At 49.1% G+C, this 25,937-nt stretch overlaps 1 protein-coding gene across 2 annotated transcripts in view; it reads left to right on the top strand.

Annotated features, from left to right (window-relative positions):
* AKAP1 (A-kinase anchoring protein 1) overlaps positions 1-22,149 on the top strand; it is a 30,982-nt gene extending 8,833 nt beyond the window's left edge. For both annotated transcript variants that reach the window (XM_081271104.1, XM_081271103.1), the window contains exons 2-11: positions 7,522-9,151; positions 11,658-11,791; positions 13,511-13,637; positions 14,314-14,441; positions 16,301-16,478; positions 18,183-18,333; positions 18,732-18,799; positions 20,124-20,197; positions 20,585-20,647; positions 21,084-22,149. In XM_081271104.1, coding sequence (XP_081127230.1) covers positions 7,546-9,151; positions 11,658-11,791; positions 13,511-13,637; positions 14,314-14,441; positions 16,301-16,478; positions 18,183-18,333; positions 18,732-18,799; positions 20,124-20,197; positions 20,585-20,647; positions 21,084-21,158 — 2,604 coding nt within the window. In that variant the 5' untranslated portion in view covers positions 7,522-7,545 and the 3' untranslated portion in view covers positions 21,159-22,149. The remainder of the gene's footprint in view (positions 1-7,521; positions 9,152-11,657; positions 11,792-13,510; positions 13,638-14,313; positions 14,442-16,300; positions 16,479-18,182; positions 18,334-18,731; positions 18,800-20,123; positions 20,198-20,584; positions 20,648-21,083) is intronic.
* Positions 22,150-25,937: the final 3,788 nt, after the last annotated feature.

Here is a 25,937-nt window from a genome sequence, read left to right as displayed (position 1 = left end):
TTTCAATCGCAGTGTTGCTTGTAGAAAGATACAACTTTTTTGACTCTGGAAAGGATACTCCTTTGCTAGGGATGTAGCTCAGTGGTGGAGTGCTTGCCTAGCCCTGTTCAAGTCCTAGCACTGCAGCAGCAGCAGCAACAACAAAAGAAAAGGAGGCCTACCTCCTGTGCTCTTCCAGTAATAGCTGCCTTCAGTTCTTCAGGCTACTTACCTCTGTTTCTAAAAAGTATACTTAAAAAATATATATTATTTGATTTTTCTAATGTGAGAAGTAAGAACTTAGCTGATTCCTACACTTTTTTTCTTTCCTTTTTCTCTCAGTATAGAGGTAGCACAATCATTGGTCAAGTTACTATTCTGGGTATATATAAACATCGCTTGTGACTGTGTAGTTCATTGTTTTCCTGTCCCTCCTTCCTCCTCTTCTAGTTAATTCCCTTACTTTTGCTTACTCTTTATATCTCCAATCCATTCCTTGACTCTCCCCTGAGCCCCTGACAATGCCGCGGAACCTGTGCCACTGGTGGAAAGCTGTTCTTATTGTGTTAACACCCCAGTTCTGCCGAACAGTTCTATGTTGCTCTTGGGAAGTATCCTTTTCCCCTGGCTCTGATTCCCCTTCTTCCTGGGAATTTCCTCCTCCTTTCTTTTGTGTTCCTTCTTGGATCTGATGCAACCTCCCCTCTTGGTTTACTTCCTTGTCTTGGTGGAGTGCATTCTTCAGAGTATGCACAGAGGTTTGTGACCAGTAACAAGCCAGCTAATGCATGCAGAAGGGCAGGCACCTCTGAAGGCATGCATGAGAGTGAGAGTGGCTGAACACAGGAGGTCAGTGGAAAGTAGGCAAAGACAACCAGGTTGGTAGTTCCCTTCCACTAGGTCAGCAGAAGAGCTCGCTTTACTTTGAGGCCTGGATTTGGGAACCAGGTAGTTAAAATGGGTATTGAATGAAAGTCTGCCTATGGAATGGGGCAATCCAAGCCCTTGGGTGCCGATAATGCTAGCATTCAGGCTACTGTCTTTTCATCCCCCACCCCAGGACCGTAGAACATCCTAGTCTAGATAAATGGCCACCCTAGTTAGTTGGTTCCCCTGTGCTGACAGCACACTCGGCTGCCTCTTGGACCAAACTTTGAGTTGGTCTATGGTAGAGGTGGCATAACAAGTTCATTGGAGAAGAGGTGATTGTTTTTGCCTCCCAAGAAACTGTAAAAGATTGGAAATGCCTCAAGGTCAGCGCCTCGTCTTACTCATTTCTGTGTCATGTGCTTGGTACCCTGTAGGTGCCAATAAATATTTGTTGAATAGAAATTGCCCTCGTAAGCCTTCATTTGACTTCTGGGTTGGTATTGTAGTCTGCTGCTTGGAAATCATGGTCTTATCTCTGACCATTGCAGGTAGTGGCATGAAGGGGCCTTTGTACCATCTTTTCTGATTTCTTCTGAAGGCACATGCCATCTTCATTGGCTTTCTCTTGCCGTCAGATCCCTGCTTGTACTTTTGGTTCCAGCCCTCTGTGGTCATGGGCTGGTACTTGTGTACCCAAGAGGACATTCCTGTGTCTATTTTGTCACCAGCTTCAGAAGCCTGATAGAATTCACTTGTAAAGCCAGATGGTTGCTAAGAGCCTGAAATGAGGGGCAGGGTGAACAGGACATGGTCTTCAGAGTTTTCTAAAATCACACCCTTGTCGCCAATGAAGCAATTGGGAAGACCTTGGCAGGAGGTGCTGATGCTCTTTCCCCTGTCACTCAAGAGGAAGAGGCTTGGTCAGTAGAGACAGGCGATGGCTGTCCATCCTTGTGTGGCTTTTCTTATTACCAAGTTTTCCAGACCAGAAGTTAGTTTAATTTCTAACTGGACTGGAGGAAGAAGAGTCCATGTCCAGAAAGGATTCGGGGCTTCTAGCTTTTCTTACCTGGTACTCGCCTTTGGTATCAGACTCTGGTTTTCCATTTTGGCCAGAGAAGGCTTCACTGAGCAGGTTCTCCCACCCAGATGTTGGTTAAGCCTCAGGTCTCCTGCACAGAGGGCTGGCAGCGTGTTCCATGATACCCTGACAGCTGGTCCACCTGGGAGGACTGGAGCTGCCCCCAGCTTGTCTGTGCTCTGCAGGTCATCACAATGGAGGGTGTGGGGACATCCTGGCAGGCCCTCACAGCCCCACTGTGAGCAAACATGGGATCTTGAGAGCGCCCTCACGAGTCACAGCTCACTCAGGCCCTGAGGATGAAAGGATTGACACCGGGGCTGGGCCAAGACCAGCACACCTGAGGCATGGCTCCAGCGCTCTGATTATTGGGCCCAGCCATGCTGCCGCAGGAGAGTGACCCTGGCTCACCATCGCCCCCCCCCCCTCAGTGGTAGGACTGCACACTGCCAGCAAGGTAGGTGATGGCCTTGCAGCCTTTGTCTAGTCCAGCAGCACCCACTAGAACCTGCTGTGCAGTTGGTAGCCACCAACTACGTGTGGCTTTTAAAATTAACTTTGAATAAAATTAGAAATTCAGTTCTTCAGTCACACTTGTCACATTTCAAGTGCTCAGTAAACCTCCTGTGGCTATCAGTATTGCATAGCAGTTGCTGCAGGGGGGATTGCCTGGACTGTTGCCTCTGGTGACCTGCTCCACTTTGACCATGTTGCAACTATGCAGATCCTATGGTTCCCCTTGCCTTGACCAGAAAGGTCAGATTCCTTCGGTCTGGCCCTTTACCAGCTCTTTATTTCCGCTCCTAGGACTTGTTCTGGCCCAGCTCTGGGACTTGCTGCCCTCTCACCTTTCAAGGCATTAGAACCTTCGTTTATGTCATCTCCCTTCCCCCTCATTGAGGCCTGGGAAAATCCTAGCCTTTGAAAGCACCTCCCTGGGTTCTCTTGGTTTACTTCTTGCTGCCCGAGGTGTGGGATGCCAGTGTGAGCCAGTGTCTGTGAGAGAGATCGAGTCTTCCATCTGGAATGGGGCTTCTGTGTGGCAGCTCACACATACTCAGGTATGTGAGTAAGGGGAACACCTGTGATCTGATGAGGACTTGGGAGAACACTTAGGATATAGCAAGAGGTACTCTTGTGGACAGGGAAAGATCTCTGAGCGTGTGAGTTTCCTCTGCCTGGCTCACAGCCTGCTGGTTCTCTGAATGCTGGAGCAGAGCACTGGGCTTTCAGTTATGATTCCCTGCAGGGAAAGACCCCCTTCCAGGGGACCTGCCTTCAGCAAGAGCTTGCTGTGCCGGGCACTCTGTTGGTGGGATATCTTGGGTAGGCACCTTCCTGGTGGTTAACACCCTGGAACAGCCATTGGCAAAATGAACATTGGGATGGTGACAGAAATGTTCAAATTCCGGTTGAGAGGATGTGTAAGTGTTCATTCAGAACACAAAGTGGATGTGGGTCCATTGACCAGGTCCAAACCCAGAATAAACTTGGGCTTTTGGCTCCAACACTGTTGTTATGTTTGACTTTCCTGTGAATTATGTGCAGCTCTTTTTCACAGTAACTGTAGCCAAATTGGCTTAGTCACTGGGACCAACACTTTTTTGTCCCATTCCCAGGGATTTGTTTTCTTGTTTAGCCAGAAGGATCTAGACTGTGGTTACTGGGTTGGGATGAGGCCATTACTTCTCCAAAGGCTGTTCTGAGAAGCTGCAGGTACCTCTTTGGAGAAAGAAGGGGTCCTTTTAGAACCTGGAGTGAGGAGAATGTGAAGGCCTTGTGGTGTAGCTCGTGCCTGCCTTTAGCTCTGTGTGACCGTTTGGCAATGAGCCAGCGTGCATCTATTTCTTGGCAAATGGACCTGCTAAAAATAAGCAGGCAGCTATTTAATTCCAACAGATTCAAAATAGCCAGGAGTTCTCCCACCAACCCTAGGGCAGGGTTCTGCAGCATCCTGTGGGCGGCTTTCCCTGGCTGCAGAAAAAGATGTCCTGGGAGGCAGCTTCCAGCTGGATTGTGAACATGAAGGCTTTGGGACCTGTGGTGTTCAAATCATTTAAGCCCTGAGAAATTCAAGTTTAAAAAACACCCACGACAAAGATGGCAACTCAGTCTAACAGAGAAGGAAGGCCTCGTGAGGCTGAAAGGGTGCATGTGTGTGCAGGCAGCCCAGTGTGGACCTTTGGGAAAGGTTGGTGCATCTTATGCCACCTCCAGTAGGCCTATCAGACCATGTCAGCTGGGGAATATGGCAGAGAGTCTGTTTAGCTGACCTGAGATGCCTTCAGTGAGGAAGTGAGGGGCCAGCCATTTTCTGACTGGTGGGAAGTGGGGGCTGGAGGAGGGGCATCAGATGCCTCCTGGCAGTGGGCACCCTTAGTGAGATCCCACAAGGTTTGTGGGCTGCATACAAGGCCTTTGGGCAGGTGGCTGCTGATCCCAGGGGAGCTGTTCTTGGTGGAGGATGCCTCCTATCTCTAATCACAATGCTCAGGTAGCTAAGAAAAAATAAACCCTGTCCATGTTTAGACTCTCTGAAGATCTCCTGCCTCTGGTCTTGAGTGTGATGAGGTACCGGGAGAAGGACTTGGTCCAGAGCCATGCCCTGCACAGATGAGGTGACTCTTGGTTCCTCAGCAGTGGGTCTCTGGCTCTAGCCTCTAAGGGATGGAGGCTGGAGAGTGGTGGGCACTGGGAATCCCGGGGGATCATTCTGGATTTTATTGGTTGGGTGGTCTCAGGTGAATAGTATTTAAGGCCTCCCAGGAAACCTTCCTGTCACAACAGTGGCTCTCTGGCATGGAAATGCCACAGCAACTATGTTTCTTGGGCTGTAGTCTCAGCTGAGTAGCTACAGCTAACTCTCTGTTGGAGTGACAGAGCTAGGGGCTTAGGGCCCCAATTTCCAGGGAGCAAACTGGTCTGGGACTTGGGTGGGTGAGTGGCAGTGGTGGTCTGATATGCTAGAGTGGCAGGCAGGGCCTGTGTTGTGACCCTGGTGTTCTGAGTGAGGATTGGGGAGAAGACAGTGATGTGGTGGGTTGAGGACTGAATCACAGTGTGGATCACCCAGGGTGAAGGACCCAGGCCCACTCTGGAGTGCATGTTTGAATGTGGAGTCTCTCCTTATAGAAGTGTAGCCAGCTCCCCCATAGGTGGGGTGATGTCACTAGCAATTGCTGGAGAAGCAGGACTCTGGAGATCAGCTTTTAGCTTGGAAGGGGCAGGGCTTTCCCAGCTGGTTTAGGGAATAGTTTGGAGAACAGCCCCTTCCTCACATACTCCAATTTGAATCTGCAGCCTTGGGCTTTGGTGTGTTAACCACTGCCTTCTATGGCGGTGGTTGCTAGGATTTGTTTTCTTGATCCCATTCCACAAACCCTGCTAAAAAGGAATTGCCTGCTGGGCATGGTGGCACATGCCTATGATCCCAGCTACTCAGGAGGCTGAGGAAGGGGGAACATGAATTTGAGGCCTACTGGGTAACTTTGTGAGACCTTGCCTCAAAATAAAATTTAAGGGCTGGGCATGTAGTTCAGTGGTAGAGTGCTTCCCTAATATGTGCAATTCCCCTGAGTTCAATCCCTAGCACTGTTTAAAATAAAAGGGGTGCGGGAGGATTGTCTAATTAATAAACAATCAGAATCTAAATGTACTGGCCTGGGATCAACCCCAGCTTCACTTCCTGTTAGCATGCCCTTTTGGGTAGGACTTGCTCTCTGCCAACAGTCTGGACACATCCTAGTGTACCAGTCCCCCTCTTTCCTCTCTCACATTATTTACTCTTTTGTATGAAAGACACTGAACATGAAGCAACTACATAGCAGATCTCCTGTAATCTACTTTCTTTGGGGAGAGGGAGGTTTACTTGACTACATTTGAAATTATCTGTGTTTAAAACAGAAACAAAAGAACTGGTATTGATTCTTATCCCTCAGAGATTGATTTAGCCTTGAACTTTTCTTTCTTTCCTTTTTTTTATTTTTTGAGGTACTGAGGGGATTGAAACCAGGACCTCACATTGTACTCTACCACTGAGCTATATCCCCCTCTTGGCCTTGGCTTTTAAAAGCTCCTCCAGTAATGCTTCAAGTTGGAGAACCACTATGAAATATTTGTAGATAAGAAATCTACCCCAAAATAAAACTATTCCAGCTAACAAATGAACTCATCAAGGTCGCAGGATATGAAATGAAAAGTGCAAAAACTTTTTCTTTCCCCCAGCTGGATGGCCATGTGTATGTCCTTCCTGGTTTTTTCACGGGATTGTATACACAGTAGTAGACATTGCATACACAGTAGTCTTTAACTTCTGTTTTCTGCTTTTTTTCCATGCATGAAACCAACATTTTTTTTTTTCTTTTTTGGTACCGGAGATTGAATCACTGGGGGTGCTTAACCACTGAGCCACATCTCTAGCCCTCTTTTATATTTTATTTAGAGATAAGGTCTCACTGAGTTGCTTAGGGCCTTGTTAAATTACTGAGGCTGACCTTGAACTCATGATCTTTCTGCCTCAGCCTTCTGAGCCCATGGGATTACAGGCATGAGCCACAACGCTTGGCAAAACCAGCTTCTTTTTCTAACCCTAATATATCTACTCATGAATTCTACAATATATTTAGCAGTGATTTTTCCCTGAAAAAGTAATTCCAGTTTTGTTTCAAATGATATCCTAATGGGCATTCTTAGGTAGACCTCAGCCTACAGAGTTTTTTGTTTTAAGCTTGCAGATGTGGGATTTTGGGGTTGTTAGGGTATGGCTCATAAGGTTTTATGAACTGTTACTAAAGCTTTCCAAAAAGGTAGTACAGACTTCTTCTTTTCTTGGCCCATACAATATGTCTTTCCCAGGAGTCCACTAACTAGTGAGTTCCAGATTTGATGTGGAATAGAAGCTGTGTTCCTATTCCTTGGTTGTATGACCTTGAGTGTATTTTAGCCTTCAAGGTAATACATTCCTTGTATTACCAAGTGGTCTGAGGATTAAGTGATACAAAGGAAAGCATCTATCAAGGTTATTCATTTGTGAAGTGATAAGGTAGCATCATTGAAGCTTTCCATCTGGGGGTGGGTTATAAAGTCATCTGAGCCTTGGCCACTGCTTAGCCTTGCTCTGTACTTTCCAGTCTCATTGCTTTATCTTCAGATATTAGCAAGGAAGCTCATTTTTAAACATAGAGGGACTTCCTGGAGATGACCTCGCTGCACTCCCTCACCCCTGCACTCCAGGGGTGGATCCCATCTCCTAGCATTCCTTCTAATTGTAATGTGCTCATGCTCTTCTGGGCATCTTAAAATGCAGCCCTGATTCAATAGTTCTGGGGTGGGGCCAAGGAGCTGCATTTCTGGCAGGTTCCTTGGTGCTGCACAGGATTCTGGTCCCTGAACTATACTTTGAAAAGAAAGGTCCTAGAGCATTGGTTCCCAACCTTCAGCTGAATGTCAGAACCACCCAGAGAATGCTGAAGCACTGATGTTTCTTATCTCTGCAACAAAACACCCCAATGAAGGTCTAATTCAGCATGTTCATGTGCAGTGCCTGTACTCTCATAACCCCATGTCTCTCCCTGTCTTCCTGCTTTTCCCAGGCATAACTACTTCAGGCCTCCAGGATGGCAATCCATTTCCGTTCACTCTTTCCCTTGGCATTGCCTGGAATGTTGGCGCTTCTCGGCTGGTGGTGGTTTTTCTCTCGTAAAAAAGAGCAGGTCAGCAGCAATGATAAAAAGGTGGACGCTGGTGGTGTGGTGCTGAGGGCCAGCCCTGACATCAAGAAATCGCTCCCCATACAAGAAGCCTGTCCTGGAATTGCGTCCACACAGCCACTAGAAAAAGAACAGTCCACTGCAAGCAAGCCTTCTGTGGAGCCCCCAGCCTCGCTGCGCACACACCCAACCTGTCGCAGATCAGAGTCCTCAGGCTGCCTCCCTAACCCCACAGACACAAGATCTCAACCAGGAACACACAAAGATGACACTGCAAAGGTGGAACTCGCCCTGATGGGTGACAAAACTAGATCTGTTCCTCTTGAGTGTCCCCTCCCATCTCCCAAGGATGTGGTGTTCCCCCACGAAGCCATAGAGGTGTGTAAGCAAGAGGTGGTGTTCAGTAAGGCACCAGGGAGGGGCTGGCCCAGCCAGTCTGTGTGTGCTGCAGAGAAGCATAGCCCTGGGGAGAAGGCAAGAGAGACGCGTGGAGCCGAGGGGACCGGTGACGCAATGTTGGGGGAAAATGTGCTTGAAGAATGCTTGTTGTCCCAGGAGCGTGTCTCAGAATTGGAGAATAGCAAGGCCCTCAGCCTGGCCCCCTCGGGAGGCGGAGGAGAGAAGGGGAGCGGTGGCCCCTTCTCCCCTCTGAGAGAAGAGTCCGCAGTTGGAAAATTGTTAAGTAGCTCTGGCAAGTTGGCTCATGCAGAGCTGGCAAAGGATGAGGAGATGCAGGCATCTGAGGTCCAAGATGACAGTGCCTGGGACAGAGACATGGCGGCAGAACTAGGCAAAAAGGAGAGCTTGGATAAGAATGAGAGGATTGAGCAGGCTGCCTTCCAGATAATCTCCCAGGTGATCTTGGAAGCAACCGAAGAGGTGCTGGCCAGCACGGGGGACAAGACGGCAGATCAGTTATATCAGGGCTCAGGCAGTCCGACTGTAGGGCAGGCGGAGAGCAGTGCCCCAGCCAGCCAGAAAACTGTCCTGGGGCAAGACACTGCACAGGCTGCTCCAGCCGTGGTGGGGGCAGCCGCTGGTCCAGTGGATTCTGCCCTTCCCTTGCCAGGCCCACCAGCAGAGAATCTGCCTTCACCAAAGACCTATGTGAGCTGCCTGAGCAGCCCACTGTCCAGCCCCACCAAGGACAGTAAGCCAAAGAACTCCGCACACCACATCTCCCTGGCTCCCTGCCCACCTCCAACGAGCCCCCTCAGAGAGTCAGTGGACGAGGCAAGCATCCTGGCGGAAGATGCCACCTGTGCTACCTGTGTGTCAGCCAGCCAGAGTGTTCCTTCCGCAGCCTCCTCCGGGCAGTGCTCGGATTCCGTCAGCACTTCAGGGCTCGAAGACTCTTGCACAGAGACCAACTCAAGCCCTAGGGACAAGGCCATCACCCCGCCGCTGCCAGATAGTACTGTGCCCTTCAGTAATGGGGTGCTGAAAGGGGAGTTGTCAGACTTGGGGACTGAGGACGGATGGACCGCGGATGCAGAAGCAGATCACTCGGGAGGTAGGTGGGGCTCACTGGAGGATCAGGGGAGGGCTTCCCTTATTTGTTAGGGAAAAGCTGCTAGGCTGTCCCTCCCTCTGGACACTTCTGCAGCAAAGTGAAGGCACTCTTCAACTCTGTGTCCCAAGGGGCCTGCAGAGAGGTGGGCGTGGCAGGGAGCTGGCGGGGACCTGATGAGAAGGCACACTGTCCTGAGACCCCAAAGCCACAGGAGCTGTGGCTTGGCTCACCAGCCAGGGAGCCTCCTTAGCCTTTTAGAAGGAACCAGTTCAAAGTGGAGTCCACCGGTTAGCCTTGGTGTGCCTCTTCTCCTCAGAGCCCGAACTCTTAGTGGGTCTTTAATCGAGAGGCCTCTTAGCTATCTCCCCCAGTACCAGGTCTGGGGAGTGTTGCTCAGTGGTTGACCTCCATTTAATCCTGTGCTTGTTCCATGTCTTCACCGGCTTTCCTTCTCCAGAAGCTCTTTCAGGGTAAGTGTCCCATGAACGGCCACAGCCTTGAGTCCCTGGGGAGGCTCAAGCGCTCCTCGGTTGTTGCTGTCACCTATTCCTTCACAGTCTCAGCCATTTTTTTTCTGTGCAGCTGCAGTTCCACCCTGGGAAAGAGGGGCACTTTGGTAACGAAGTGCCACTGGGTTTTTCGAGTGCTGACCCCAGCGTAGACAGTTCAGACCGCTAACTTACAGGTCAGCAGCTCCTGGTCCTGCTTCAACAGCTCCCCCCTGGGATATTTTCATGTATTTTAGAGAATGTCATGATTTCCCAAGTGGCTCTCTGACTTGCTTGTCCTGGAGCCCTTCCCTACCATTTCAGCTCCGTCCAGGAAGCTTGGGACTCTTCTCTAAGGTGTTCTACTGCTTTCAGCAGCATCTGGTGTACACAGCGCTGTCCTATCACCCCAAGTGCTGTTGATTGAGACCACTATTGTTTATTTACCTCTAGAAGAAAATGCTGCCCACCAATAGCCTAATGTTAAAATGCTTTTAAAAAATTGTATCTTAAAGTGGGTAAAAAAAAGGTTATTTGTTTGTTTATTTTCTTTTTTTTAGAATTTCCCTTTGCCTGTTGCCCTTCAGCTTAATTAATGAGTCCCCCAGTCTTGTGTCAGCTCTGGGTTGATCATCCTACCTGTTCTGATGGGTTGAGGGCTTCTGAGTGTAACTTTGCAGACAAGGAGGCTCTGAGTCTCCTGTGATAGGTGGAGAAGTTTAGGGGTAGCTGATCAGTCAGAGCATGTGACACCGATCATCGCTGCTCAGGGGGTGTTGAGCACCAGGCAAAGGGTTCCCTGCTTGGAGCGTGAGGAAGCTGAAGCTTAGGGTGCTGGCAGCTGGCCTTTGAATGCGGCTTGCTAAACGCCTGGCGCGATTCTGAGCCACTCCTGGGTGCCACTGGGGTACAGGTGTTGGTCGTTCCAGTTCTGTTGGACAATGGCTAAAAATGAGCAGAGCCTCCATCACCCTGTCCTGCTTCCAGCAAGCTGGTCAAGCAGCTCCCTCAGGAGGGTTTTTCCCTGTTAGAAGCCTATTCCAAGCCACTGGTGTTGAGAGAGAAAAGGTCACTTTGAAGGTGACTTTGCTGGGAGCAGACTCTTTAGCCTTAGTCCTTTGTATCTAGGCAGTGCACGGATTGATTGGCAGAGGCTTATGTGTAGGGTCCAGGAAACCTACATGAAAAATAACCTAAATAGTAGACTCGCAGGAGTGATCTGTTTCTAGGTGTTGAGTTGTCCATATTTAAGCCAGAGCTGTTTCTCTTAAACTATCTGGACCCCTGTTTTCCTGCAGTGTTTCCTTTGCTGTGGCCTGGGCTCAAGTTGGTGCCAGGGTCCCCCTTCCCATTGTGCTCTTGGGAATGAGCTTAGCTCCATCTTTTGAACAGGGGATATTTGAGCCCCCAAAAGAATTCAGAGTTGCACAAGCCAGGCCTAAGTCAGGGAAAGAAGGCTGTCCTTCCTTTGTCCACATCTGCCAGAGAAACAAGTGAGGTCCCTATCAGAGATGAGAGTGGGGCCACTAGACAAGCCAAAGAGACTCTGTCTTATTCTGTTTGATGAGGCCAGGCCTGAGGCCTTGGTACTAGACACTTTTGGTCTGAAGGGGGGATGGGACACTTGGAAGGGTGGCAAGATGGTTATGAGGTGGCAGTCCAGATGAGCTCCTGGGACCATGTGGACCAGTGGATTGTCCCCTCCCCCACTATGGACTCCCCTCCCTGGGCGTGAAGTCAGTTTCTTCCCAGTTGACCACTTGTGTCTGTGTTCCAGCAGCTGTAGCTGGGTGTGGCTGCCAAATAAGCAAGTGGGACTGTAGTGACAGGCTAAAATTAGGAGTATTGATACCCCAGGCCTCCTTTCATTGGGGTTTCTCTGAACCTTCTAGAATGAGTTAACAGTCACCTGCCAACTTGGCGGGTGGAGGGAACTCCCAGTAATGTGGATTTTGGAAGTCGTGGGTATCGACAGCTCTGAGCTGGGTCTGTGTGTGCATGCTGCTTCCTTCCTGCAGGTTCCGACGGGAACAGCATGGATTCTGTGGATAGCTGTTGTGGCCTCAAGAAGACCGACAGTTTCCAGAATGCCCAGGCAGGCTCCAACCCTAAAAAGGTTGACCTCATCATCTGGGAGATTGAAGTGCCAAAGGTAAGGAAGGCTGCATCCCCCAGGGCCAAGTTCTGTGGCAAGCTTAAGTTCTCTGCCCCCCCAGGGTAGGGGGAGAGGCCAGTGAATCAGAAGGGATCCCTAGTGAGCCGAAGTCCTGAAGCTTGCCAAGGTTCAGACTGTGCTGTGGATGGGATTCTTCCAGTGACCTCTTACTCTTGTCCTCTAAGTCTCGGGCCTGCCCTCTCCCTGTCTCCTTTTGTTTGTGCTGGGGCTCGATTCTATCTGCAGATTTGCTAGTGCAAATCAGACTGAGGACTGGGGCAGCAGTCCCCCTTCCCTGAGCCCCCACTCCAGCTCTCCCATGTAAAGTGCATTTTATAATCAAGCAAAGCATAAAACTGTGTTTCAGAGACACTTGAATGGTATAGAAATGTATGAAGAAAATAAAAACCAGCTCTAATCCTACCCTTGAGAGTGACTGCAAAGACTTAATTCCTTCTCGTTTCACACCCTGTGGTTTTTAAACAAAACTGAGATTATGTTGCTTTAATTAATACTTTTAAATATTTAACAATTTAATTTACTTGTTATTCTTTGAAAACGTAATTTTGACTGCATTATTCATTGTGTGAACGGCAGTTTGCCTCGCCCGTCCCCAGTTCCTGGGTTGCTTCAGCATTCTAACCTTGCTATTATAACTTAACAACTTATTAGCTTGATTTTTAGGTTTATCTCTGGGGCTCAGAAATAACTGGCAGTCTGCTTAGACTGCTGTCCCAGGGCATTTGGCTCCGTGCAGAGGTAGAGACCTGGCTTGCCCTGAACCCGAGTCAGGACGGCTGTATTGACCCCAGACTGCTGGCTCCTGTGGTGGTTTCCTCCTGTGGTCTCCTTGTTGCCATGTCCTCTGTAAACACCAATTGCTGAGGCAGGCCCTGGGTGAGGAGGAAAATGTCCCTGGTAGCCCTGCTGGGGAGGGGTCGTTTGGGCTTGTTCCGGAGCTTGTCTTACATCATGGCTAAGTTTGGCTTCTGCCTGCCTGCCTTGAACTCTGGCGCACTGGGCACTTCTGCATGCCTTGTGCTCTGAAGGTTCCAGGCCGCCATCCCTTGAGTAAGAGCCCAAGTGTCCTTAGGTGCTTTACTTGGAAACAGAGCCCTTTTCCTTTGGTTCTGAGCAGACTTGGAAAAGCAGGGCTGTGAGGAATCCTAGTCAGCCCCTCTGCTGCTGAAACTGCTCACGCGTGAGCTGGAGGAAGCAAGGCTGCCCCCAAGGCTTCTCAGTCTGGGCCACCGTGTTGGGATGAGATGGGAGCTGTTGGGTCCTGCAGCCACACTGCCTTGTTCAACTGCTTAGCAGCTGTGTGACCTGGGGTGGGTTCCTTGGCCTCTGGGTTTGTTCTTTCCTCTGTAAAATGGTGATAAAGTTGTTATCTGTTTCACAGGTAGTGTGAGTGAATATGAGTGCCCAGAACAGTCTGGGCAAAAAAAGGCTGACATAGTAACAGCTAAACAGTAAAACAGAAGTAGGTCTTTGGGAGGCTGGGGCTGGGGCTCAGTGGCAGAGCACTTGCCTAGCATGTGTGAGGCACTGGGTTCAATCCTCAGCACCACACACAAATAAATGCATAAAATAAAGGCCCATCAACATCTAAAATAATAATAATAATAATAATAATAAAAATAATAAAAAAAAAGTAGGTCTTTGGGATGTGAGGAATTGGTTTCCTGCTAACCCTCCCCTCTCTCTCCTGGGAAGCACTTAGTTGGTCGGCTAATTGGCAAGCAGGGGCGGTATGTGAGTTTCCTGAAGCAAACATCTGGTGCCAAGATCTACATCTCAACCCTGCCTTACACCCAGAACATCCAGATCTGCCACATAGAAGGTCAGTGGCACCTGTTGCCCGGTGCTTATTTTTCTTACCTGCAGTGTGAGTACATGGAAGCATTTGAGTCTCAGTTGCTAGAAACATCTTCTTGCCTGAGGTGGAAGAAGCACTGGGTGCCTTCCCTCCGTCTTTCTTCTTCAGTTTAGGGGTTTGAAGTAGATATGTGGGTCCTTCCTCACCAGATCTCTGGCCATGTGAAGTATGGGGTGGGAGAGCAGGGCCAGGGTCCTGGGTTCATGGTGCCCATCATCCCCACAGGCTCCCTCACGGAGCACAAGAGAGCCAGGCTTTTCCCATCTATCTGCCTCCCTCTGCATTCACAGCCTAGGTCAAAACGACAGAGATCTCACTTGAAAGGCTAATGGGCTTAGATGACCTTCTTCCTAAATCAAAGCTTGGCATTTTGACAACTTAAAAATGCTCTTGAGGGCTGGGGTTGAGGCTCAGTGGTAGAGCACTCACCTAGCACGTGTGAGGCCCTGGGTTCAATCCTCAGCATCACATAAAAATAAAATAAAGATATTGTGTCCAACTACAACTAAAAAATATTAAAAAAAGAAAAAGATGCCCTTGAACTCTAGAAGTCCTGTGCAATGGGGTGTGTAGGTGAGTCTGTTTCTGCTATGACTTCTCTCTTTCCCATAGTGATTGTCTTGTCCCCACCCCACTTTAGGCTCTCAGCATCATGTAGACAAAGCTCTGAACCTGATTGGAAAGAAGTTCAAGGAACTGAACCTCACCAATATTTACGCTCCTCCGCTGCCTTCACTGGCACTGCCTTCTCTACCAATGACGTCCTGGGTAAGCTTGCTCCTGGGTCAGTGGACTCCTGGCGCCCTTTCCCCCAAATCTTCCTCAAATGAGAGACTCCCCGGACTAGGGGCCAAGAAGGCTGCAGGCACATTACTGCTCATGCCCTCTCAACTCTGGCTTCCACTGGTCAGTTCTGCTGCCAGCTTGTACTCTCTGGGGATGGGGCAAAATGCCAGCAAGAAGCCAGGGCCTCTCAGTCCCACGTGGGAGGACTGCACTCCTTTGGCTCTGCCATCTGGGTGTGTTTTGTGTTTTTCAGGCATTTGCCTATAAAGGATAGTTCAGCCAGGAGGTGGGGTGTGCTGGACCAGTGTGGGGGCACCTTAGAGCAGATGCTGTGTCTAGGATCATTACCTAGTACCAGAGGCCTGTGTGGGATTTGGAGGGGGCTTGTGATGGGTCATTCTGTCCCTTCCATCCTTTCTTCTTGTTGAGCCAGGCTAAGTAGTAGCCCTGGTGAAGGATCCTTTCTTTCCTCTCTCCAGGAACTATCCAGGTTATATCCTGCAAATCCAGAGTTTTTCCCACCAGGAAGCCCCAGTGGGTTGGCAGGAGGAGAAGCTGACGTCTCCAGGGCTTGTGTGCTGGTTGCTCAAGGTCTTTTGGGGCTTGTCATTCATATTCTGCAGCACCCATGCCTTTGGCCCCAGCCAGGCTTCTTCTCATGGGAGTAGGCATGCCAAGTTCTGTAGGCCAAGGGCTGTTGACTGCCTTTCACACAGATGGGCTAAACATGCTGCTTCATGGAAATTGTCCCCTGGGTTGAGACCCTTAAGCTCTGGAGGAAGGAATGGGCTTTTGGAAGTGGGCTGAACCACGTTCCCTACTTTGCTCCCGAATTGTGGAGTTTTTTCCTCAGGAGCCTTGGCCTTAGACGCTCCTTAAATGATGGAGTGGTTTGTGTGGATGGTTTCCTTCCCTTGTACTCTGCTGGGCTCAGTGGGACTGGTGAGGAGTACCTCTGGGTTTGCAGGGCTGGCATGTGCCCATGCCAGGCTGGATTCTTAGCCCTGTTCCCCCTGGGCCTCCAGGCCTTAAGGCGGAATAGGCATCTATCTAGAGCCCTATCTGCTACTTGTAGCCTAGCATTAGGAAAACCATTTCTTGAAGATGAAGGCTTTCAGAGACCATAGTGGCCTCTGCTGGGCCCTTTACTATAAGACCTGGCTTCTGAGCACCTATAGACCAAGGCCCAAGGTGAGGATGAACCAGAAGAACACTGGGAGGGTAGAGAAGAGTAGGACTTAGGGAACAAGAGGAAGTCATAGGAGAAAAACTAGGATACAGACTCTGGCTGACCTTGTCAATGGGTCTCGCTCAAGGCTTGCTGCTCCCTGCTCAGAAGGCAGGGCAGACTGTGTCAGGCAGTAAGCTGGGGTCAGCTACAGACCCAGAGGAGTTGGCTAAGAGGCCTGAGGGCTGCCTACCTCCTGTCAGGCACCTCATTCTCAGTGGTCACTCAGAGTTCCCATGTTTGCCTTCCCTGGGTCTTACAGACTCATCAAAAGAAGGAGGAGGGAGGGGAAATTCCAGAGGATGGAGCCTGCCCAGGTCTATGGGAGGCAAACACTACATCCAGTTAGCTCCTGGCTCCCCAGGCTCTGCTGGGGTTCCCCTGCCAGGCCCTGAGGTTAGGCTGCCCCTGATGGCTGCTCAAGGTATTGCAGGATAGCAGCTGCAGTGGCTGAAGTGGTTCTTGAACTCTGCTGCCTGGGTGCTGTTGTTGGAGTTGCTGTGCTTTTTCAAAGATGTGCCAGTTGAGAGACATATCCTGGGGCCTCAGAGCTCATCCCAAAGATGAGGAGAGGAGGACTGATGCTGTGCCTGCTGCCCCTTCCTCTCTATAGCTCATGCTGCCTGATGGCATCACTGTGGAGGTAATCGTGGTCAACCAGGTCAATGCCGGGCACCTGTTTGTGCAGCAGCACACGCACCCCACCTTCCATGCACTGCGTAGCCTGGACCAGCAGATGTACCTCTGCTACTCTCAGCCTGGAATCCCCACCTTGCCCACCCCTGTGGAAAGTAAGTGCTGTCCTGGGGGCCAGGGAGGGAGATTCTGGGCTCTGTCTAGGCCAGAGAAAGAACTTCTGGGTGGTTGCCTGTGCTGTCCTTTGTCTTGACCAGGAGAGAGCTGTACTGGGATCCTTCATGGGACAGCACTCCTGAGTCTCCTAGCTAGCTCAGCTAGTGTTTCCATTGGCTGACAGAGCAGCGGGACTGGAATGGAGTTTGGACACATGGACTCAGAATCCCAGTCCTGCCACTTTATGTCTGTTAGTGGGGTGATACCACTTGTTCCAGGAAGTCTGGTTGGATACTCTGTCAATATGTGAAATATGCATAACTGGTTATGATAAAAGAGCCAGAGCCCAGCAAACCCAGGCAGTGGGTTGGCCATCCCACGTGACAGGTGAGGGAACTGAGCCTCTGACTTCGTGATTTGCTCAGGTAGCCCCTAAGGAGCTGGATCCAAACCACCCTTCCTCACTGTTACTTCTTTTGCGTTTATCGATGGGGATCAAATGTCAGAACCATTCTCACCCTTTACCCCCCACCCCACCCCCATCAAAGACTCCTAACCTGGGGGTCCCCTGATGGGCTCTGAGGCATCTAAGAAAGCTCTCAAATTATCTGCAGTGTTTTGTGTCCATCCTTCCTTTTCTTTCTCCTCCCCTGCCCCCACTGCTTTCTTTCTATTGATAATCAAACCCAGAGGTGCTTTACCACTGAGCCACATCCCCAGACCTTTGTATTTTTTATTTTGAAATGGGATCTCACTAAGTTGCTGAGGCTGACCTCAAACTTGCGATCCTCTTGCCTCAGCCTCCTGAGTTGCTGGGATTGTAGGCCTGAATCACCATGCCTGGCCTTTTTTTTTTCTTTTGGAGGAATACAGGTTTAGTTTTCATCAAATTCTCTAAAGTTGTGTGCCAACCCAGCAATAAAGACTGGAGTCCAAGAAGTGGTTGTACCAGGGACCAAGGGTCAGGACCCAGAGTGGTCAGCCCCATGTGGGCCTGGGGCACAGTTAGGGGTTTAGCTGGGTGACCCTTACCCCATAGTTACATCTTCCTCTGCTGCCTGGGAGGGACTTGGTGATCTTGGAGCACAACCTTGGTAGCTACCCAGGTGCTCTGCACCACCTACTGAGGCAAAGGCTTAGTTATGGGGCACAGGCCTAGGAGTGCCCTTCTTGACCTGAGTTGCCATGGGCCAGAGCAAACTATAGATACAAAGCCACTGAGATCTGCTGCATTCAGAGGTTCTTTCCCTTAGGAATGCGAGGCAGGCCCTGGCCCACATTTCCTGATTTTGTATCATACTTGGTTTATTCTGATTAATATGTCCATTAATATTAGGCCTCCGTAAGTTTCAAAGTAATGGATCTTGATTGAATTTTTTTTTTTTTTTGGGGGGTCTGGATAGCTTTGGGGTATCACATATGTTAGACTGAATTTTCTTTTTTCTTTTTTTTTTTATTTTTTTTTTTGTTTTTCTTTTTTTTTTTTTTTAGACTGAATTTTCGATGTCCAGTAGCCTCCCTCAGCTCTTCTTGGGCTCAGGGGGAGGCTTTACTTTGGGGACCCATGCCATTTCTGTCCCCTAATCACGAGAGATAGGCCTCTGAGAAGTAATGCTGAGAGGCATATAGGGGTGATCAGAATGGCCCTTGGAGCCCTGCCCTGGGTCAGGTATGTCCACACACTCTTCTTCCTGCTCTTGCAGTCACCGTTATCTGTGCTGCCCCTGGTGCGGATGGGGCCTGGTGGCGTGCCCAAGTGGTTGCCTCCTACGAGGAGACCAACGAGGTGGAGATTCGATATGTGGACTATGGTGGATACAAGAGGGTGAAAGTAGACGTGCTCCGGCAGATCCGGTGAGTGGAGACCCCCTGGGCTTGTGCCCTACTTGGTGTGAGGGTGTGGTTCAGTTCTGCACAGCCTCCGACCAGGGTTCCTTCTTCCCTCCTGCTGCTACTGAGATTAACAAATTAACCTGAGTCAAACCTGGTTAGAAGGCTGTCTAGTGGAAGAGACCCCCAAGTATCAGATGTGGAGGGGGGAGAAGACAGGCTCCTTTTTGAGTTTGATGCAGGAGTCCTTGTGACTTCGGGCTGCTGGAGGGCTGTCTGCCTGCTTTCAGGTGTGCTCTGTGCTGTGGCCTACAGTGCCATCCTGGAGTGTGGATGTCACTGTGCTAAGCAAAACGTAAATTGACTGGCAGTGGAGTTGGCCTTCAAGTCCGTGTTAACTTGCCCTTTTCTTGGCTTTCCAGGTCTGACTTTGTGACCTTGCCATTCCAAGGAGCAGAAGTCCTTCTGGATAGTGTGATGCCTCTGTCAGGTAACGGGGGAGCCTCTGGCCAAGGGGCAGGTAGTGGCTGAGCAGGGGTCTTCTTAGAGCCTTGGTCTCACCTGGAGGGTTTATACAGACAGTTGCTACTGCCATCGGAGTTCCTGGTTGAATAGGTTGGGGCTGGGGCCTGAGAACTCGCATTTCTGTCAAGTTCCCAGGTGAAGCTAGTGCTGCTGTGCCATAGACTGTCTTTTGGGGTCCACTTTTCTGGACTTATGGTGCCAGCATTAAGAGGCTTTCAGCAAAGGCAACTTCCTGAGCACAGTCCAGACTCGAGAGGGCAGGTGCTAGGTCAGCAGCACTGCTCAGCTGCTTCACAGGTGCTTAGGGGCACCCTGGGGACTTAGCTCACACTCATGGCTGTCTGGTGTCTAAGGCTGTGAAAGTATTGCCAAGGGGAAGAAGGCTGGCATTACTTAGTTTCCATTCTCTTCTCTGGAAAATGGGGGTGGCACCTATCTTTCAAGGTGGCTGTGCAGATTATAAAAACCCAGGAACTGGTGTGTGGAAGGTGGGCAGATAGCAGCTAATATAGCTGTTATACTTGTGTTCGCCCATCACACTCTCTTCCAGGGTTGGCCCCTTTGGATCTTGTTCTGGCTTGTCTACAGCAATCTAAGTGCAACAGAAACACTACACTCTAGCTGGAGTCACACCAGGCAAAACACTGGGCAAGGTCTTGGAGTTTTTCCTTCCTTGCTCTTGCCCAACCTTCCTCTCCATTTCTGTCCAACTGAATGATCTATCTAGACTCGCTGAAATGCTCCCTCCTTCATGAGACTTTCCCACACCTTCAGAAACACCTGCTCCCATCCCTCCCACTCCCTGCCTTGGACCTGTTCTTGTTGTTTTTTGAACCAACAGAGCAGAATGCTGCCTCAGCGCCGCCTCCACTAGAGAGCGGCTGCCTGGATTTGAATTCCAGCTGCACACTCTGGGAACCGGATGGCCTCTGGTGATTAGCCTGTGCCTCAGTGTTCTCACCTGTAAAACGGGCATAAAACCTGTCTTCTTAGGGTATTGCTGATTTGGTGGAAGAGCTAGCACTGTTGATCCCCAGATTTGTGGGGATGGTATTTCCACTGAAGGCAGAAGTTTCCTCCTTTATCCTCTGTCATTCTGAGGGTGACATGCATCTGGCATCCTAGAGTCCTGTGGAGGTCTAGTCTCCACCTGACGGGTGGTTCCCGAGAGCAGTCTCAAGCGTCTGAAGCTTCCTGCTCAGAATACAATGACGGTCAGGTCACTTGGGTGACAGGAGTGCTTTGCCTCGATAAGAGTCTAAATGCTGCTTTTCCTTCTCCCTGTAAAGATGATGACCACTTTTCGCCTGAAGCAGATGCAGCTATGAGTGAGATGACAGGAAACACAGCGCTTCTGGCACAGGTGTGTGCTCCGGTTTGGAGGTGGGGCCAGCTGGACAGGGTCACCGGGGAGCCGCCTGCCTCAGTTAAGAATTGACCTTTAAACTCCTTCCTTTCCATGGTAGGGAACTTTGGTCCATCGGCAGGCTTTTAAAAGAAGTGTTTGGCTGGGTGTGGTGGCGCACACCTGGGATCCCAGCTATTCGGGAGGGATTGAGGCCAGCCTGGGTCACTTAGTGAGACCTTGTCTTAAAATAAATTAAAAAGGGGCTGGGGATGTAGCTCAGTGGTAGAGCACTTGCTGAGCATGTGTGAGGCCCTGGATTCCATCTCCATCGCTTCAAAAAAAATTGAAATAAAAAGAGGTGCATGGAGCCACTTTATGTATTTCTTCCCCCCACTCCTCTAGGTGACAAGTTACAGTCCAACTGGCCTTCCCCTGATTCAGCTGTGGAGTGTGGTTGGAGATGAAGTAAGTCCCGCCCTTCTGTCGGAATTGTCGCCCAGCAGCAGCGTGTTGGCTGGAGCTGGTTCTGGCCCTGCTTCTTTTCCTCCCTAATCGGAGGATAAACTACAAGCCAGTGCCACCCGGGGAACACATTGGGTGCCATGACTGGGTTGGTTGTGTTAATGTCATCTGGTGGGTACAGGCCAGGGTTGCTGCTTAGCATCCTGTAGCACCCAGAACAGTCCCTCTTGGAATCACCCAAATTGCCGAGATGGAGAAACCCTTCCCTGGGCCTTCTGGAAGCTTAGGTAGCCGAAGAACATTAAAGAGAGAGCCCCTGTTGGTGTCAGGCCCTGCGTGAGCACCTGTTGCCTCATTGGCAACTGGACACGTAGAAGGGAGAATGTGTTGGCTTAAGAACGGCTCCAGGCAAAGCTCTCAAGAGAACTTTGTTTTCTAGGTGGTGCTGATAAACCGGTCACTGGTGGAGCGAGGCCTCGCGCAGTGGGTGGACAGCTACTACTCAAGCCTCTGACCCTGGCTCCTGGAGCCACCACTGGAGTCTTTTTTTGCACTGTTGAAATTGGGCTTGGCACTGCAGGCAAAGAGTTCACATCAGAGTAATAAACGCCATCCTCTCCGTCCTCTCTCTCCCCGTTCTGTAGGTCCCATGGAGAAGACGCTCCTCTCTGAGGAGAAAGGGTGAACAGCGGGTTCTTTTCAAAGCCATGGGATGGTGTTAACCTGAGCTGTTTAAAAAGAGATATTGAAGGGAAGCAGTCTCAACCAGGTTGTCCTGTTCCCCCTCCATTCTGCTTCCTTCCCACCCTCTCCACCAAAACCCCACAGACTCTAGCGGGCTGGCCGCAGGACATGTGTGGCTTATCGCTGAGGGTTTCTTTTGCTTCAAAGTTTTTCTTCAGGGAGCCAGCCATGAACTGACTGACTGGTATCAATTTCCTGTACGGCTCAACATAAATGAATTTGGTGGTGTTTGATCAGTTTTTATACACTTCCTCTAGGTCTATAGGAACCCAGACTTTTTTAATGCAGATGTAAATACGGAGCAATTGTCACACCTCTGGCCCTTGTTACTGGGAAGGGGAACTGTTATCTTGCCAAGCCTGGTTGTAATTTATAACCATTTTCTATTTGTGCAAACTCTGTAAATAATGTTTAAAAATGTATTATTTTGTACAAGATACACTGGAGAACAAAGGGAACTCAAGGTTTTTCCACACACTTCACCTGTAAGTAGAAGTTAATCCTGTAGAGGGCAGCTGCCAATCCTGGCTCCTCTTCCAGGAGTTTCGGGGACTCCTGCATATTGGACAGGTGGCTGTATGGGATAGATTGTCATTTGGGGATTTTTTTGCTGTACACACTTGTTTAAAAAAAAAATAACTCAGTGAATACCTTGCAGTGGTGTGTTTGATTCTTTTTTAGACTGGCTTCAGCATTGTGCAATTTAAGAATAAATGACATAAATAACTTGAGCATATATAAATTTCGAATTGTATAAACTATAGCTTTGAGTCCTTTATTTTTTTTAATTTTTTTTTTTTAAGAGAGAGTGGGGGGGGAGAGAGAGAATTTTTAATATTTATTTTTTAGTTCTCGGCGGACACAGCATCTTTGTTGGTATGTGGTGCTGAGGATCGAACCCGGGTCGCACGCACGCCAGGCGAGTGCGCTACCGCTTGAGCCACATCCCCAGCCCCGTTTTGAGTCCTTTCTTTTCCTAGTGGTGGAAAATATTGGGGGCAGGGGTGGGAAGTGAAGAGGGCGGTTGTGAGCGTGGAGGGTCCCAGTGTGCCCCCTAGGTCTGCAACTAAAGGAGAACCCCCAGTTCTTTGAAGACAGTTTAGCCAGAATTGTCTGTCTGGCCTTTTCCTGTCTCCTTGCCCCACCAGGTGGCAGCCAAGCTTTGACTTCTACCCTTGAATTCTGGAGGAGCCTGATATCTGTGTAAAGCACTGGTTTCTGAAACCAGTTAGTTGTGCTTTAGTGGATCGATGATGTCATTTAGTCTGCTGTAGTGAGAAGGCTATAAAAATTCATGAAGGGGCTGGGGTTGTGGCTCAGTGGCAGAGTACTCGCCTAGCGTGTGAGGCACTGGTTTCAAATCTCAGCACCAGGTATAAATAAAGATCCATTGACAACTAAAAATAATTTTAAAAAAATAGTAAAATGAAACGCTAAACAAGCCTCTTGCTTTCTTTGAAGACAGGAGAGTAGGTACCTAACCTTGATTTATTCCTACTGCCTTGGGTAAACTACCCACCTTGTGTCCCCCTTAGTTTTGGCCCATGTTCTCTGTGCTGTGTGCCCACACTGCAGGATAGTGGGCCTCGGCACCAGACTGGAGAGCAGAGGCAGCTGAGGGTTTTTAGGCAGAAGGTATGTCCTGTGGAATTCTCTCTGGTGACCAAGCACCCCACCTCTTGCTCACTCCTGGAACTTCTCCCAGGCCCAACACAACAGGCTCAGCTATTCTCTAGTTCTCTGTGCCCAAAGGCTGCAGCTGCTCTGGACCTTGAGTTGGAGTTGTCATTGTTGAGGTGGCCCGTCTTTCCTTCAGTTTCCCTCATCTGTTAGATCTGGTAATGCTACAAATCTCATAAGAAAGAAATCTCAAGATTGTCCCCTGTTTATCCAGAGCTGGGCCCCAGCAAGTTCTCCCATAGTCTTTGCTGTTGCCCGAGACCTAGTGGTCGTTGGGTGTGACTTTGGCCCAGCCACGCAACAACTGGGTTTAAGCTTCGTGTGTGTGATCTAGTCTGGCTGCTGTGCAAGGGTGTCCATGGGGCCTTCAGACACATTTGGGGGAGAGCTGGCGAAGCCTGGTGTACAGATTGGACATTGAGGGGTCTCCAGCTGAGGAGAGCAGGATTCTGACACAGGGAAGAGGTGTGGGAGGGCAGGATGGAGACTGAAGCCCAGGCGGTCCTGACAAGACAGAAGAACCTCTTGTGGGATGGACAAGAGGCGATGAAGGCAGGAGCCTCAGGTAAGACCTGCGGGGCTTGGTGACGGGAGTGGAGGTGAGGGCAGGGGCTGTGCTCACAAGGTCGTGGGGTCATATTTTTTGAGGATGGCTTCAAGAAACATGGCTCAGTATTTGGGGGGAAAAAGCAAGTTGGAAGATGGTGAAGGGCGTGTATTCTTTGAATAAATTCTTCTTAGATTGCTTTTGATTAATTTACAGAGTTCTGAAAATTAATTTTTTTTTTGGCCATTTTGCCAGAAATTCTGTTGCTCTCTTAATGGAAGAGCTGATTTGTGGAGTCCTCTGGGCAAGTACCTTTAAAAAATTTTCTTTAATTTTATTTTTTTCAGAGAGAGCATTTTAATATTTACTGTTTAATGTTTTTTTTCTTTCCGGCGGACACAACATCTTTGTTGGTATGTGGTGCTGAGGATCGAACCTGGGCCGCACGCATGCCAGGCGATTGTGCTACTGCTTGAGCCACATCCCCAGCCCTGGGCAAGTACCTTTAGACACCTCTGTTGAATGAGCTGTGGGCCATCCAGGAGATCTTAGTATGAATTGCAAACTTGTGGAAGAAGCTGGCACTGGAGAGAGATTTGGCTGTCTACCAGGGGTGAGTGGAAGAAATGTGGAAGGCTAGAGCTTCCTCCTGTTCTCATTCAGGTGTTTGTGTCCTTGGGCCCCCAAGGAGTATAGGAGGAATGGACAGTTCTCATAGAAACTGAGTTCTGAGGTTCCTGCTAGACCTTGTACAACTTTGGTTATACCACTCACCGAGATCAGCATCCATCAGATGACAGCTGATTTTTGAGTGAGGAAGTTCATTTCTAACCCTCACGAGTTTAAGATTGAAACAAGTTATGGAGTGCTTACTGTGTGTCAGGTGCTATGCTCTGTGACGGGTGATACTTGGGCCTCCCAGCAAGGCAGGAACCTCCTTCACAGATGATCAGACTAACCTCTGTGGTAAAAGTGACCCAGAAAGTAGCCTGCAGTTGGACAATGCCGAGACTCCAGGTGACCAGTGTGCCACTAACCCAGTGTGGATTCATCTTGTCTTGGTCCGTGCCTCCCAGTAAGTGCCCTGGTGGTTAAATGGCCAACCCAAAGGAAAGTTTTAAAGCTTAAAGTAGAAAAAAATTGCCATGATGGGGGAGAGAAATGATTTTCTTCTGTAAAAGTTAACTTTTTAACTCACATGAATAAAGCCGGGGAAAACCTGCAGCATCTGGGCCAAAGGTGAATGTTTTTAATGTGTAATGTTCTCAAAGGAAAATTGAATTTCCACTGAAAAATGTCATAAAGGAGATGGACAGAAAATAGAAAATGTGGATCTGTTTCTAGACCAGCGCTCTCAAAACAATGGGAGTCACAAATGTAAGATCTTCCAAGAGCCTCAATAAAAAAAAAAATGGTTAATTTTTTAAAATATATTTTTTAGTTGTAGATGAACACAGTACTTCATTTTATTTATTTTTATGTGATGCTGAAGATCGAACCCAGGGCCTTGCACATGCCAGGTGAGCACTCTACCACTGAGCCACAACCCCAGCTCCCGCAAAAATGGTTATTTATTTATTTTTTTGTGGTGCTGGGGATTGAACCCAGGGCCTTGTGCATGTGACGCAAGCACTCTACCAACTGAGCTATATCCCCAGCCAAAAATGGTTAATTTTAATGATAATCATTTCAGCATGTGATGGACATACAACTATTAATTAGAAGGCTTAAGGTATTTTTCATACTGTGTTTGAAATCTGGTGTGTTCTTTCCTCTTCTGTGCCTGTTCGGACTATCCACATTTCAGGGGCTCCATAATCACAACTGGGCTGAGGCTACCAAGCTAGACAGTGTAAGACTAGACTATTCCATCACACCACTGCAACAGCCTTCTATATGTTCTTCCTCACTCAAAAAGCTCTAGGTTCTTTTGCTCATTTATTATTTTTAAAATCCATTTTATTTTTTTAAGGGGTCTCATTATGTTGCCCAGGCTGGCCTTGAACTCCTGGACTGCTCTTCCCAAGTATCTGGGACTCTTAGCACATACCACTGTGCCTGGGTTGCACATTTTGTCTGAAGGTTATCTTTAGGATAAATTTCAGGGGAAGAGAAGGATGGTAAATGTTCTAAGTAACAGTTGGAAATAATGCATACTGTCAGTTTGGTATAAAGTTTTATATCATCTATTAAGTTGAGCTTGTAAATTATTGAAACCTGTTGGTTTTCTTTCCTTCCCCCTCTTTCCCTTTCCCGTCTTGGTCTATACTATATCTACCCATTTGTATTAAGTGATTTTGTCAGTGTTGTTTTGTCTAGTTT

The sequence above is a fragment of the Spermophilus citellus genome, assembly GCF_964194105.1.
Source record: "Spermophilus citellus genome assembly, chromosome: 17".
In the NCBI taxonomy this organism is placed as follows: Eukaryota; Metazoa; Chordata; class Mammalia; order Rodentia; family Sciuridae; genus Spermophilus; species Spermophilus citellus.
Note: the sequence above shows the minus strand (reverse complement) of the source record. Positions and strands in the feature narration are given on the sequence as shown.